A 16,730-nucleotide genomic window follows, 5' to 3' on the forward strand; every position below is an offset into this window, starting at 1 on the left:
CACATTATGAAGTAACACAGAACATTTTATAAACACATTTCACTGACACAGTGCATAAGCATTACAACATTTTTACTTCAGCTCTATGGGGCAGCATTACACAAATCAGGAGCATCCAGTTTAAATAGAGACCGACATTGGTGATAGATATTTAGCAAAACTGGGCTAGTAGTTTCTATGCTCTCAAGACACTAAAGTAGGTGTAAGTTCCCTTGAAGTTTAACAAAATCTGAACTGAATAAAGAAGCTAAAGCAGAATATATCTATATCTATATCTATATCTATATCTATATCTATATCTATATCTATATCTATATCTATATATGTCTATGTCTATGTCTATGTCTATAATTATTTTATAAGGTAAATGCAACAACTTCAATTTAAAGGCTTAGCTCTTAATAACTGTCAGTTTTTCTAAACTTCAATTTTAATCCTTCCTCTCCCCCACCAAAATAAGGAAGTTTTTACCTTTACTTTTGCTGTCATCCACTGCTGTTACACATTACAAAGCAAAAGGTCAGTGGCAAAGCTCTCTGGGAGCTTCTCAGCACATGACATTACAATGACTCACTATAGGCCCCAAGTCACTCAGTCTCTACCTAAGTGAAATCTGTTCAATTTCAGTGTCTAGGTTTAAAGACAGCCTTAATATTCACTGCAGGTCTGTAATGAGCTGGATCTTTGGTTCAGGTGAATCTGAGCTCACCTTTCAAACCAGCTGTGAATCTGGTCTGGGCAAAGCAAAGATAGTTTTTTTTTATGTAGGGTTACCATGAAGAAATGTTCAGAAATAAGGAGATTAGAGAGAATACAGCAGATTATAATTCATAGAGACATGTTAATGTTTAAAGTAATTTAAGACAGTCTCAAGAAGGGGGCCTGGATAAGAGCCGGATTCAGACCTTACAGAGTTGATTATCTTCTCTGTATAACCTTGCTGATTTTAATCAAACTGCTACAGGAATAGGGTACTGTGTAATGTGAGCAATGTGGTCAGGCCACAGATGATCAATACAGACACTAGAAAGGGCAAAAAAGCAGTCTTAGACCCATATGTGAGTTTCTTATTAATGTCTGTGTCCATGATCTGAAACAATACTCAGTCCAACACATCATACAAACACCTCAAATAAAATTATTTTAGTAAGTCAGAGTGGTGTAGGAAATTTCTTGGGCTTGTCTTAATTTCAGTGAAGGTGTCCACTGTTTGTTACATTGAAAGGCTTTGTGGAAGATTGATAGGTCTTTGATGGAATACAGTCATTCACACGTGAACGTGAATCAATGAATGGACATGGCAGAGCCTGACAGAACAGCGTGTTATGGATGCTAAATTAACCAGTAATCAGTAGTTCATTAAGCTATACCACCTTCAGAGAGGTCCCCATCTGAAGCCAAAGGCTACAAGCCAAAATATCTCAATGAATAGAGTTCTTCATTTTCTCCTGACCTGCTGAGGGAAACACACACTGACAGTAGGATCTGTCAGCCTGTTCTCTTTTCCCATTCACTGACCAGCCAGCAGAAAGCAAAGACCTGCAGCAACTCCAAAAGCAGCAGGGATGCCTCCTTCCCAAGGGGTTGGAGTGTGCAAATAAGCTCACCCAGTCAATAGGAAGCAAATAATTTCCCTATTTCCTGCACAGGCAGAAGCGCTACTGGGCGTCAGGTGCCAGCACTGCTCTCAGAGCTCAGAATTCCCTCACCTAAAAGTAATTGCAGAGATGTTCAGTCAGATAGTATCTTTGAAACCGATGGCAGAACACTAGTACTGGAGATACCAATACCTCTAGAAGTAACATGAATGAAATTAGGCCTCAGAATACTGAAATATAATTTTTTTAAAGTGTGTGCTGATGTATAACCATATACTCTTCACAATGCTTATGCAGAAGTAGTAGGATGAGTGGATATGGCTCTGGGCACAGTGCAGCTGCTCACACAATGTACCACTTGATTTCAGCAAGAGCTGCAGAGAACAGTTCCCAGTCCCTGGTCCACAAGACTCTCCTCATCACCATGTTAAATCACCCAACCCTGAAACAAAGAGGTTCTGTGTTCTTCTTTTTAAACTTCTGTGTGGTGGAATCTTTGTTCAAGTTCATTCAACCTTTTTCTTCAGGTAAAACTTCCACTGCAACAACAGAATTTTTATCTGTTGAACACATGGGTGAAACACAAGGTAAGAGTGAAGGAGCTGGTAAAAAAATGTTTTCAAAATTTTTAATGTCTAAAAAGTTGAAGGAGTGGAAAATGACTAAAACAGAATAAAATTATTTAATCAAAAATGCCTTTTCTCTTCACAATAATTTTTTTTTAAAAAACCCAGAACTTCTAGAGGCACCATTTTTATTCCCATGCATGGCTTTAGGAAGACTTTAATGTCTAGAGCAAAGCAGAAGAAGCTGCATGGTTCCTAAGAGGAAGATTAAAAGGCTTTGTTTCCTTGATCTACTATACACTACATGAACCCAGTGTTCCAATAGCCTTTGGTCAGGCAACTCACAAAATATTCCTGTCCAGCCCTGGTAACACTGACAAATAAATCTCTCCTTCATGGCTTCAATGCTCTCCAGGCTGGGTTCACCAGCCACCTGGAACCTGGGGCCCCTCTCTGAGTGACGGTTGTGGATCTTAAAATCAGTGGGTGACAAATGGAGGTAAGCGGAAGAGTCGCTGTTTTTGCGGATACATCTTCCATTCTTCTTGCACAGGACTTTGCTGCAGAGCTTGGCTGCTGAGGTCACATTAATGACATAATGTCCTAAAGGTCCATCAATGTACCGCTTCACGGTTAGGCAGCTCTCCTGGGAATAATAAGAGACCATGACATATTTCTCAGTATCTAGCACGATGTCCAAGTTTATTATGTCTAAAAGGATGCTAGTACTAAACTGTTCTTGCCTAAAGTAATCCATTGAGATAAATATGGTTGGACTTACATACTGGAATGATCTATTTGGTTTAAATGAGTTTATTTCCATGTGTAAGATTAGAAAAGTATTGACCTCTACTATAGTTTCTATTTGAGGGCCAGGTAGGAAGATATAGTGTGAGACTAGGGAGGAGTCCCAGGAAGCAGAGAGAGGGTTCATATGGTTCATATCTGAGACTAACCAGTTCCTTAAGTAGAGATTTCTGATAACTGCTGACTACGAGAAGTGCATGGGACTAACAGGTTTTAAAGCACAAATTAAGTCACCACTCTGACCCTGATCACTCCCATACATTCAGTTTACCAGGAGCCACATAATTTTCATAAACCAGCACAGAAATTGCTGCAATTACAACTAGAAAGTTCCCTTTCAGATTTCCTGGTTCCTCTGACCAACTCAGTGTTCTTTTCCAGAGACTTCAGGAGTAGGAGAGCAGACTGCATGAAAAGCAGAGTGGGCACCAAAGCCCAGGTTTAGGAATGGGGGCTATCCTGCCATGCCTCCCGGGAAACTCCAGTGCTGCCTTCCATCTCCTCAAGAAGGTTTATTTTTGAAAGTCTGAAGAACCTGGGAGAAGTAATTAAGGCTTGTCTTGTGACATTATTTTCCATGCAACATTTCAACCTTAGCAATTGGAGAAAATACCTCACCTCCAGACTCCATTCCTTCCCAGTCAAACTGGACAACTGCCGTAGTTACAAAGTAGAACACTGTAAAACAAACTGTGCTTATATTTGTACAGCATTTATTTTGAAACTTGTCTTTCTCCTCACCTGACTCATTATTCCACTGCGCTACAAATGACCTGCCCAAAGCAATGTGCTCTGAAGCAACAGAATTTTTCTGCCTAACAGAATTAATGAGACCTGAAAGTAGTACTGAGCCATCATCCTCAGTTGTTGGCTGATGACACTGATAAAGGTAGATGGGTGCTGTGGAGGGTATGGTGTCAGACAAGAGCTATTGAGGTGATTGAGGTGATTCCTAAGAACTGGTAAGCTGATAGGACTCACCTTTGAGCTGGCATATTGCATACTGCCCCAGAGAACAACTCCTGCTGCTCCCAAAGCTGCGCTTTCCCCAATGGTATTGACCAGATCCCTCTGAAAAAGAGGGCCAAATCCACAGATGAGTAAAACAAATATACAAAAGTGAAAGTAAAAAAGCACTGGGATATGGGCATCACTTCCCCTTTTTTTTCCCCAGAGACAGCATTGGTGGTATATTCTTCACAATAAAATCACCATTTAGTTTAGAAAGTTCTGTGTCTCTAAAAAGGTTTGCATGGGTGCTTAATAAATAATGAAATCTTTATAGTTTATACACAAGGGTTCCTCCAACCAAGCCAGTGGAGTCAGGATTTAATGATCTATTTTATCCACTAGTCTTTGAATGATTACCAAGATACAAATCTACCTAGGTAACATTTTTGGCAAATGATGTTCAGTAGGATCACACATCACTGGATGACCCCTTTAGGCAGGAGTCTAACTTGTGCTGCTTTAACCATGCCGACAGAGTTACAGGGCTGCTCTTTCTACCAGCATAAGTGCCATTAGTCCAAGAAATATATCTTTGAAAAATGAACCTCTCTCCCTACTACAAGTGCCAAGTCGGGGGAAAAAACCCAAATGCACATACATTTGCATATTGATTTAACCTTGTCCATTTTTAGAATTGAACCAATAAGAAGCTGAGTTGTAACAATAGGAATAATACAACTCTACCAGAGCAGGTTGAATGTTGAACAGGAGTCACTAGTGCTTTGCCAACAGCATGGCAATGTAATCTTGCAAGTGTCTTAAAGCCATTCTCTGAGATTATGAACATTGTGTCTAGAAAAATGCAGTTAAATCTTCAAAAATATGTAGGAAGGAATTTCAAGGCATAATTAATTCCATCTAAAACCATTTCTATCCACAATAATTGATTTAAAAGTAATTCCTGATCAGGATCTGTAATGACAGACAGTACAAAATTTCTCAATTTGATGACGAGAAAATTCCTTTAAAAAGACATTTATGGTCTTTTATACAGTCTTTGCAGCTCTTTAACTAGAGAATAATCAAAAATATAAGCCAAATTATCTCCATATGGTGGTGGCAAATTTGGAAAGGCAAAATTAAAGAGAAGAATCATGTTATTATTAATTACTACCAAATGATATATTCTTTTTTGTAAGTGGGCCTGTTGATTTATCAATGCATAATTATTGAATTTCCATTCCTGAAACATTTGTGGCCTGAGAAATATAAAGAAAAAACACAAATAAATGTTGTGGGAAAGGGAGAGTCCCCTGAAGAGTTGAAGGCAATTAAAGAGAATTCAGAGTGAGCAGGGGCTTTGACCCTTAACTAAAGGTTGGAAACCTGCAAAAATCTGGAAGAGCAGAGCTGCCTACTGGCTCCTAGTGCAGAGTTCAGAGTGATTTAAAGTATAGCTGGCCCTGCCTGAAGCTCATGCTGCTGCTGATCACCCAAACAGTCTTTTAGAAACTGTCATTACTCTTAAAAGGATACAGACGAGTAGTACTTTTTAAAGGATAGTGATGTGGACAGCAGGTGTTATTTTCAAAGGGGTTAAGGAGGAGAGGTATTTCCTGCAGGAATAAATTAATTAATCAATTAAAAAAAAAAGGAGTGTGTTAATTAAAGATTAAAGTACCAAATGTTAAAAGAATGTGAAATACAGTCTGATGTGTAGGTAATGAGGGTTCCCAGGCCTTCATCATCTGCAACACATTTTATGAAGTTTACCCAGATGCAAAGACCGAACTGCGATTCTACATTACTCACATGACGGTTGAGTGATTTTGCACTAACACATTTCAGATCTCATAAAGAAAATAACTAAAACTTATCAGGCCTCGAGAATAAATAATAAATAAATATTTAGCATTGTTGGATGAACTAAGACCTGAGAAAACCCTGAAATAAGCTTTTAGTAAGTAATATGCTCTGGGAATTAGAGTGCTTGACTGGAAGTCAGTAAATCTAGTTTTTATAACCACATATTCCACATCTTTCTTTTGTTAGTTTTATCAGATCCACAAAAATATTACAACACTTCATGTCTAATTCATATGGATATAAAACTGACAAAACTAATCCTGTAAGTTCATCCAGACCTCTAGATGTGTGAAATCCCATGGCACTGAAAATTTCACACCTAAGTCCCTGAGGCATCTACTCTTCCATTTTCCTGGAATCTAGAATTACCAGCTTACATTACAACACAATTACAACACAAAACTTCAGCACTTACCTTGGATTAAGGCCAAAATTTGGCATTTTATTGGAAGGTATGTTTTCCTAGGGATTCTTAAAGGACTCTTACAGCGCCTGTACAGGTGCTAGATGCTGGTGAAAACAGCAGTTCACCACAAAAATATAGTATAGGACTTCATTTAAACACTGTCCTTACACCTTGCATTTGCTCTTTTTGTGTTCTTTGGAACAAAGGTCAAGTGCTAAGAGTCCTTCCCAGAAGAGAGAAATAGAAGGGGTTGGTCTAAGACATAATCTCCAGATAACCCTCTGGAGAGGGCTACCATCATCATGAGGTTTCAGATGACATTTCTGTCTGATGCCATTTCACTTTGCAACAACTCAATGAAGGTTCAATAGAGATAAAGAGAAATAAGTGTGAACCCGACTACAGCTTATGATAAATATGTGTTAATAATTAGGTAACCTGCCCACAAGGAAAGGTTCCTGACTGTCATTTCTAGGCATAATTATGTCTGTTACTGAATGAATGCGTCAGGTTCAGTACCTCAAAAGCCATCAACTCAGAGAGGTTCTTCCCCAAATGACCTGTGGACAGGAGGTTTTACCCTCGTTTTTATTTTTGCTCTCTGATGGCTTGTTATATTTGGTCTGATGATTCCTTCACTCTTTTCTGGTCCCTGACACAGGGTGCTGGATTCATCCGGAGTAGGCTGGGAAGAGAACAGAGCCAAGAGCTTCTGCACCAGAGGCAGGTGCTCTGACCAGTGGATGGTCATCCATTGAAGGAGGCACCATCCCCTGCTTCCTCCTCCTCTGCCATAGACAGGGTTAGAAAATAAAATTTCATTCTTCATTTGTGTATTTCAAGAAAAGGAAAGATATGTGCCTTTCCTAATAGCTAAGGGTGGCAAATTATGGCCAGAGACAAGAAGGAGCCACCATGAAGAACTGAGTGAGGCACATGAAATCCACCAGCACCCTCAGACACAGCAGTCCTGCTTTTGGGACTGAACCAAGTGCCCCTTCTCACACAGCACAGCTTGGCATTGATGGGGGCTCACTGGCACGGCTCTTCTTTGAGAGTGTAATAAAAGCCTCATATGGAAGAAAACATGCAACTTTAAAAAAAAATAGATAATTTAAATATGAATATCTTAGCATTTGTCTGGCTGGGGAATCCTAATTTGTTCTTTGTATCAGACTGGCAACTGGTGTTTGTCCAAATGATTAACAAGTCAACAGAGCCTCTTCCCTTGTGATGCTCATTTTTGTTCAGGCTTTTGGGGGCAGTGTGCAACTACCTAAGGCCCTCAAGACTAGGCTGGGCTATCCCCAAATGGAACACCTGATTTTGCAGAGAGGAGGAGGCTCTAGTGTCTGTCAATGTTTCTCTGTATTTAGATCACTCAAGTCACTGCACTGGACCTTAAAAGAATAGGAGGTGAACTAAACCATCAGTTTTGGAGCTTGAAATGAAATAAGACAGTCAGTTCCAGTTACATGTTGAGGAAAGGAAAATAAGTATATCTGTAATCTTGAAGAGCCTTAGTTACAGACAAGAGTTTTCTGTGTTCAGCAAGCCTGGCATGGTTGCAGGGGTTGCTCTCCATACACACCTGGTCATCAGAGAAGACTATCTGTAGGGGAACAACAGGATTGCTATCCATTATTAATCATTTGTCAGTTGTCATCCTGCTTCATTAATGATTTCAGCCATCTAGTCAGGAAGCACAGATGCTACTGTGTGACTTCCCTCTCCCACACACTTAGTAGTGAATTGTCTAAGCAGAAAGTTCCTAAATACCCTACAGATGGCAAACTGCTTATACACATTTCTAGCAAATACAAAAACCTTTCATAAGGATTTGGATCCCAATTCAGAATTTATAAATTGTTTCTAAGATAAAAAAGCAGGATTAATTTCTCAGATACCTTATGAACAACTCACCTGATTTCCAGATGCAGTCAGGGTGAAAGGTACAGCACACACAGGTACAGCATCTGTCTGGAACCTGACCTGGCCTTTCATCTTTCGAAAGGTTTGATAGACCTGTGTCTCTCCCTCAGTGACTCTGACTCACAACCATTTTTTCTGACTCCACTGTGCAATTTCACGTAAGCTTTTTGTCCAAAAGGGCTTGCACATTAGTCTTGAATGTCAGTAGTGTTTCTGTTGGAATGGTAAGTACAGCTCTTGCACAGCATGATGGATCAAGGCTGTGTTTGTCCTGGCCCAGCCCCTGCCAGAGATCAGGTAACTATCCCATCTGCCTACTGTCCCTGTTTTTCTGTGGCCATTTAGCCTGGATGTCATTGTCCTGGGAACTTTTCCTTTTCACCTTCATGCACATTGTTTCTGGAGCTCAGAGGTTTCGTGCCTTGTTTGTAACTCTGTGAGCATCACTTAGAGGCATGGCATGGGTCAAATGAGAAGCTGCAATCTAGTCTAAAACCTGAACATACAAAACCACATTTAAATTATCCAATAAAGAATACAAGAACGTTGTTTTCTAGATCATTTCTATGTAGAAGGTTTTTAAATACAACCCTGCAAGTTCCTGTCAGACCCCAAGCTGTTCTCACAGATGATGTGCATAGGCTGGACACGTCAAGCCCTGTCCTATGTTGAGGACTCTGCCTGTGCTGTCCTTATTAGAAAATATGTAGTGGAGCATAATCCAAATATGTTTCTCTGGCTATGCAAAGATCTTTCCTGGCTGCAGAGTTGTAAAGCAATCTTTCACGTATCCAAAAGTAAATGGCTTCATGCAAATTGAGAACAGGCTAATGAGTTAAAGAATGTAACCTGAGAGGAGAATCACTCCAAATTACTACTGTACTGTTCAGAAAATAGCTTAAGGTGAAACAGTAACTATGTACCACCACAGATTTTGAACTCACACATGACTGGTAACTGCATGCTAGTTTTCACAGCTTTCAGTAACATTCATGGTATTTTATATTGATCAAGGGACTAATTAATTTTATAAAAATGTATTGTTATGGACTGCATTTGCAGAATTCTTATGTGTCTCCTAGCCTGAGTTCTTCAGTGAAGGTGTTCTGGATGGCAGCATGCCTGTACTGACCCCAGTGACTCCTTGCCTTCAGGACTAGACTGGCCTATCTGCCCATGATCTCTGAGTCAGCTAGCACCTGCAATTTCCACAGAGGAAACAGTTCCAGAGAGTTCCTGGTTCCTGAAAATGAACCAGACCAAATTCCCAACTACTTCTATGTACAATTTGCTTTCAAGGGGCAGCCTGAAAGTACCATTTGCTTCCCGGGATCAGCCTGAAACACTTCTCAGGCTCTCAGGGATCTGCTGCATCTCCTCAGTTCCAGCTCCAGGCTGAAGCTCCCACAGCCTGTGGTTCACTGGACTGAACTTGTGGGAACACACAAGACAGAGAGTAAGACAGATTTAATTAGCATAGCTAGTTGAATGACTAGGATGACATGGCAGGGACAAACAGAACTTTGAGATTATGAGAAGATGGGATTAAACCTGCTTATGGGAAGAGGAGAGATTCAATCAACCCCCTACGAGAAAGATGATGTAAAATGCATGAGTTGCTTGTATAATCTTTTAACCTAATTATTGTAGTAGAAATTATTAACCTCCCTGAAATGGTATATAAACTCTTAGAAAACCTGAGTAAAATCGAATTCTGATCACCAAATCAGTCTTCCTGTCTCTCCATCAATCGCCGACAGAACTTTGTCTTTTCCCCTGCCATATCTCTCCCTTTATCTGTTCTGGTTTGAGTCAAGAACTTGTCTCTGGCAGCATTAAAAGGAATCTCTCATGGAGCTCTCCATAAAATAAAGGGAGGGAGCACTCCCAGATGCCCTTTGTCATCATGGGGTTATTTCTGTCCCAGTTTCTTGTCCCAGATTTTCTCATTGCTCATGGAATTGATAGAAACCAAAGAAAAACTTTAGGCACTTGAGGCAACTATTAGAGAAATGAATAAGTGTCTGTGCATTTCTATTATGTGCATAAACAAAGTCAGAGCAACAATCATCATTACATATTCAGAAAGTCTGAGATTTGCACATATATAATTTTCCATCAATGTTGTGGCCACTACATATTTATTGCACTTGATCACTTGTTGATGGAACATTGCATGACTCAAAAACAGGGTTTCTATGAAAAAAGGACTCCACAGTTTGGCACTAAATGTTAGACATGAAGATGTTGTACTTCTGAAAAGTGAGACAGTGAGCCAATGCTCATCATGCAGGAGTTAGGAACTCCAGGACAGATTCCTTTACTTGACTAGTTTATTTCTATACTGAATGAATTTACATTTGCATAAAGAAACAAAAGAGCCCTGAGGCTCCTTTCTCAGGAAAGTTTATCTTTCCACTGCACTTATTAATTTTAAACTTCACAAAATCTGTCAAGCTCATTTCACAAGCTGCCCTGAAGAATAAAAATATCAGAATGAATCACTTCCTTAAAGAATATATTTCTTTATATCTTCTTTCTAAATTACCTTCATTAAAAATATACAATGCTATCTCACAGAGGTAGACCAAACCACTGCAATATTAACACTTGAAAGGCATACAGTTTTGTACTGTGACTACAGTACTTCCTCTCAGGGGGCTGCCTTAAATATCAAAAACGAATGTGTAAGTGCTTTTATACAGGAAAAACTTTTAGAACATATTTTTTCTAAGAGGCTATTTCTAATTTCTAAATTCTGAAAGAAGTCTGTCTGCTTACCTCTGTTAAAACATGAAAAGTATAGGCATAAAATGGTCTGGAGTAAACAAACACAGGCAAAACATAGTCTTTTCTAGCAATTGAGGCAACACGTATTGCCTCTTTAACCCGATAGTGAACAAATTTTAGTGCGTTTGGGCTTGACTTCAGTATATAATCCAGGTATATGGAAGGGTAGAGAGCAGTGCTTTCCTTCCACAGCCAGAGCAGGAGGTCATTGCGGAAAGACTCAATGGGTGGGCATTTCCCTGTGTACATTTGGGGGTGTTCTTTGTAATCGTAATTGTAGCAGTCTGGGTAAAGATAGTAACCCCACAAACCGTTTGGTCTCATATGCTCTGCCAGAAGGATGGTATTATTCATGAAACTCCTGCCAGCATTTTCAAATTCCTCTTTAGCCACTTTCCTAATTTTGTCCTCTGACCACCGAGGATGCCGTCTCCTAACAATCTCAAGAGATTTATTTCTATAAATGCTTTTATTGCCCCAGTTCCTATCCCACTGGGGCCTCCAGTTCTCCCAGTCAATGACTGCAAGTCCCTGAAATTTCTTCATGGGTATGCAATAGTCAATGTCAGACTTTGCTTTGCTAAGGTGTTTGATAAGACTTTCGTTCTGGGGCACCCCTCCATTAACGGGATCTCCATTATCTGAGTAGTAGGGATAGTATCCCAAATGAGTGTGATAGAAGATGGTCACATTGGATCCACTCAGAGTCTCATTGATGTTGGATGCAATGTCAAACACCCCGAGGTCCAGGTCCACCTTGTAGCGCAGCCTGCACTGCTCGGTGGGCGCATTCCAGACAACCATGAAGGGCTTGTGCAGGGCCAGGGGGGCCCGCGCCGGCTTCGGCAGCTGGGCACCCGCCAGGGAAAGCACTGCCATCACTGTCAACAGCTGCACACCAACAGCCATCGTTTGGCTTCCTCCTGGGAAATTGCTGTGACCTGCCCTTGAAAACAAAACCAAGATAAGATGTAAGAAGGGCAGCATGGAGGCAAATTCGATGATAAGAGAATGTCTTTTGGTTTGATTTGCTTCTGATAACGTTAAACTCAGCGGAAAGAGAGAAAAGTACAAAACTGATCTTACAAAAGTTAACACTAATTTCAAATGCTTTGGAAAACTTTTTGATAGACTACAATGTCTGGAAACTTCACTTCCTTTCCACTCAGACTCCTCATGGAGTTGGTTCGGGCCTTCCCTTAATATTTGTTTGCTCCCTCACATCTACAAAATTAGATAATTAAGTAATAACCTAAAATCTTAGTATAAAAAAAGAATGTGCACTTATTTGAAATTTAAGCTTCCAAACAAGCTCTGCTATAGTCAGTCTGACTTACCTAGAAGATCATCTCAGTGGGGCTACAGCCTTTACTATCTATGTATTCAAATGGTCACAACAGGAAAGGTAATTTAAGCAAAAGGCAGACACTTCTACCTCACACAGATTAATGAAAACTCAGAAACACTGCAATTTTCAGGATACGAAAACATTGCTATCTATCCCTGAACTTCATTTTCTGAGTTAATAGATGCAAGAGTGATAATCAGTCTGGAGGCTAGAAGAAGGATACTACTAACGACTTAGTGGTCTAAGCTACTTATTCTGAAGACAAATTAAATATCTGTATTTTAAAGAACATAAATTCATTAAGCAGATCTGAACTAGCTGAAAGAAAGAAAGAAAGATATGCTGCATCTTTGAAAAAGGGGCTAATTTGTAGAAAAGTGGGGTAGTAACTTTTTCCTTTCAGGGTCTGATGTTTTCACTGATAGCCACACTGGCTTGGAGCTGCAGTCCTCTGGGAGCTGCCAGAGCTGCAAGGCACCTGGTACCCTGGAAACACCCCTACTTTGTGCTCCATGGGGCAGCTCTTCACCCACTGTCCACAAGTGGCTGCTCCAGAATCTGCCTCTGCTCCAAAATGTGTCTCTGTTCCAGTCTCGTCACCAAGAAGCACAACTCAGTTCTGTCCTGGGCTGGCTATTCAGGTTTCTTTGCTGATCTTTCTGTGATACAGAGATCATTAAAAATATTTCTCTGTGAATATATATATTTAGTATGACATAATTTATCATCTCAGTTGTTATTTTCTATCTTTCACCATTTTAGGCACATGTTAAATCACTGCAATCACTGTGTGCATTGCAGGTTCAATTCATGCACCAGACACATGAATTTTAAATGTCCTGAAACTGGATATGTTACTATTTTTACATCCATTTTAGTGATTTCTTTCCTTGCCTGTAAAGTCTAGCTTTACTTGTCCCTGGTATTTCCTATCTGACACTGCTCTTCTACTTTTCTGCCTTTCCCTTAAATTCTACTTTTTCCTTATGTCTCCTACAGAACAGCCCTTCTGTAGCCTCAGTTTTGTATTTTTCCATCCTCAGTCCCAGAAAAGCATTGAGTTCCCTCACCTGTGGTCTTTTATGAAAGAACAGCACCTTCCCAAGATGAGAAGGAAGTAATTTTCATGGAACAGTGGCTGGGGCAGGGAGTGAAGGGCAGGACTGCAAGGAGCCAAAATGCAGGATTCCCCAGGAGCAAGCCCTCACTACTAAGCTAAGGAATTATGCTCCATTGTTTCCTCACCCGCTCTCTGAATGCTTGTTCTGTAGACCTAAATATAGATTTAGCACCCAAGTTTTAAAATTTTGTTCAGAATCCTCTAGAGGACAACATCCTTGAGTGAAATGGGCCATTGCCACCAAGCCAACACTACTTAAAAGCCTGCCTGCTGAAAAAGAATGGAACTGATCCATTGGAAGGAAGTTTTATGCTTGCAGCTGATATATTTTTCTCCATTTTCCTGCAGTCTTGCATAATCATCTAATAATGCCACAGCCTGAGAAAAACAAACAAACAAACAAACAAGCCACAAAAACTGCCTTTCCCTTCCTGTTTTATACAAACTGAGGAATGTACCACAGTACTCTACATTTCTTCTTTGAGGTAGCAAATGATCTCACTACATTGGTAAGTGATTTTTCGTGATTTGGACTGGATTATTTTGCAGTACACTTGAACAAATCTATGAGGTAAACACCGTTTTTCTCCAAAAGTGGTAGTTCAGATGAAATGGGAAGAGCACCAGGAAAAAGGAAAAGACCTTTAGTGAATTTCTGTGTCAGAAAAGATCTGGGAAAAGATCCCAGATTCCTATTCCCACAATCCAAATGCTGGATTGTTCAGCCTTGTGTTACTGTGTACATAAAACATTTTGTTAGATATTAATGACTAATACAGTACAGTTCTTGTCTAGATCTGAAAGCCCTAGAACATTGCAGATAATAAATCATAACAGAGTTAGGTAATGAGATAATATTGCAGGGTAATTTTAAGTTCTGTATTTTTAGTTCTTGGGCAATTTTTGTTGCCTGACAAGACTTTAAAGTCCCTGACAAGACTTTAAATAACAGAGTCGTTGAAGTTGGAAGGGACCTCTGGAGTTCACCTGGCTCACCCCCAGAGCTGGTCATTCAGGACAAAACATCACAAGTGACAAAATGAAAATGTTTATCTCAGGAAATGTCAAATAATTCTCAAGATTTGGATTGACCAGATCTTTGAAACTGTGAAGAAGGCTAGACCTGTTATTCAACTCTAGACATGCAGATTTCTGCACCTGCAAAATGAATCCCGCAAAAAAAAAAAAAAAAAAGAAAAGGCAGAAATCTGTCTAATCCTGCTCAAGCTGTTTAGAAGTTAGGATCCGGTCAAGGACAGTCATTCAGGATCTTGTAAATGTTGAACAGTCAATACCTGATACCTCCAAAAGTTGCTGTAAATTCCTTATTTAAAGGTATATTGAATTAGCCACCCAGCGATCTCTATTAATCTAAATTAGATGCTAAGTGCATAGGTAACATGCCTACCTTTTAGATGGCTAAAGCATCTCACTTTTCGTGCTACTTTTTATTCCACACAGGAGGCATTACCATACACACAGTTCCTTAAAGGGGAGATAATTAGAAGAAAAAATCGTCATTTGAAAAAGTTCCAATATCGTTGCATTAATCTGCAATTAATTCTGATGCTATTTGCAGATGGGAATTTAATTACAGATACTTCTTTAAAAAGTCTTCTGAAGGCAAGGGAAACAAGTTTTCAAAGAAGCAGACAAGCCTATAGTTCTGAATGACAAGAAAATAAATTATCTGTTGTTTCAAAATGCATGAAGGAACCTCTAAACAAGAACAAAACATCTTTTATTACAATTTCCATTGCTCTGTCTTTGGACTTCATCCTTTTTACTCTCATGCATGGGCACTAATTGGACTGCTTTAATCCCTGTTTTTAATGAGCACAGACACTAACGATTCCTCCCTGATGCTCATTATCTACTTTGGTTCAAATTTTCCCATTTTTTTTCTCTTTTTTTTTAATTCAATAACACATTGTCATGGTCAGTTTAACTTCTCAAACATGCCAATAGCTTTCTGTGGTACTACAGTGTTTCTAGAGCAGAATAAGCTCTCAGAGTTTCTGCTCTATATTCTAAAAACAAAAATGAGTTCTTCACAAGTGACTAAAATGAAGTCTGATCAAAAACCTTGCGAAGTTGATGAGGTTTCTTTATTGTATTCAGGAAATTCTGGATCACTGTGTTTTCACTGCACAAACTACATGTTATTACATGTAGTTTTCGATTTGCCTCAATTTCTGTTGTGCAGTTTAGGATGAAGCAGGTTGTAGCTGGACTTCAATATATCCTCTAGTAAGTTTGAATTTTGCAATTTCTTGAGTAGGAAAGATCATTTTATTTCTGCATATTCCTCTCATAATTTTTGCAAAAATTGCAAACATTTACTTTTCCCGAGCAAATGCTGTTAACTTAGTCCAAGCTGTACTAAACTGTGTTTATTAGTCAGAATTCCACTCTATTTTGATTTTCAAATAGTTGAAAATGACTGAACTAGACATTGTAATTGTACACTTTGATAACAAAATATACCACTTAAAATTCATAATAACATAGACTCTTATGCTAAAGAAACCTATTTGCACACCATGTGCTCCAATACAGATCAATGGTGTTCTCTACATGGACAGTTCTTCTTCTCTAATGTTTTTTATTGATTATCCCAGCAATTTTTGCACTGCAACACATGACATTTCAGCTGCTGCTTATTATGAGTTTTATGTTGGTAATATAACCAGACAACACAACTTCACATCAGCCAGAAAATTCATCCTCTCATTTTATATTCGTCTATGTGCTGACTTGAAGTACAGTCCATACAATTAGCTATAACACGATTGGTTTAATCTGTGAACTATGCATTACACTGAACATCTGTCATTAATTACTTCAAAATCCAGAAACAAACTAAAAAAAAAAGTCTGTAGTTCCTATGGTAACAGCCACTTATGATTTCCTCATAAGCAGTATATGATTAACCTAATTTAAAATCCAGGATAGGAAAGAGTACAGTTAACTCACAGAGGAAAGGTGATTTTTCCAACAAAAGAGTCATGTTTTGTGATCTAAACCAGATTTACAACATTTTTCCAAGTTTGTTTTCAGCCTCTCATATGTGCTATTGAGTCCTGTTTTGAAACTACTGAGCATACTTCACATTTTGTTTTGTGGCAAACATATTCATTTTAACTAGTATTTCTCATATTTGTAGGAAAATATTTTCCTAGGAAAAGAAAAATCTGATGAGAAAAAGGGAAAAAAAATGAAACTCAATTGTTTGAATTCCACCAAGGAATGTATAAAATTGGCAGCTAGAGGTGTCCTTTTTTGAATGCAGGCTGACCTTATTTTGTGTAGAAGTTATTATTACAGCCAAGAAATACAGACATTT

General features: G+C 39.1%; 1 protein-coding gene across 1 annotated transcript; it reads right to left on the reverse strand.

The window, feature by feature from the left end:
* Positions 1-2,381: 2,381 nt before the first annotated feature.
* Positions 2,382-14,853, reverse strand: LOC136290143 (hyaluronidase-1-like). The gene is made up of 4 exons (XM_066184554.1): positions 14,793-14,853; positions 10,908-11,862; positions 3,953-4,042; positions 2,382-2,810 (listed from the first exon to the last, which is right to left on the reverse strand). Exons 2-4 carry the CDS (start codon positions 11,823-11,825, stop codon positions 2,382-2,384), a joined length of 1,437 nt encoding a protein of 478 aa, XP_066040651.1. The 5' UTR covers positions 11,826-11,862; positions 14,793-14,853.
* Between the last annotated feature and the right edge of the window lie 1,877 nt (positions 14,854-16,730).

This window comes from Chamaea fasciata, unplaced genomic scaffold, assembly GCF_029207755.1.
Source record: "Chamaea fasciata isolate MVZ Bird 193981 ecotype frontalis unplaced genomic scaffold, bChaFas1.0.hap1 SCAF_5, whole genome shotgun sequence".
Taxonomy (NCBI): domain Eukaryota; kingdom Metazoa; phylum Chordata; class Aves; order Passeriformes; family Sylviidae; genus Chamaea; species Chamaea fasciata.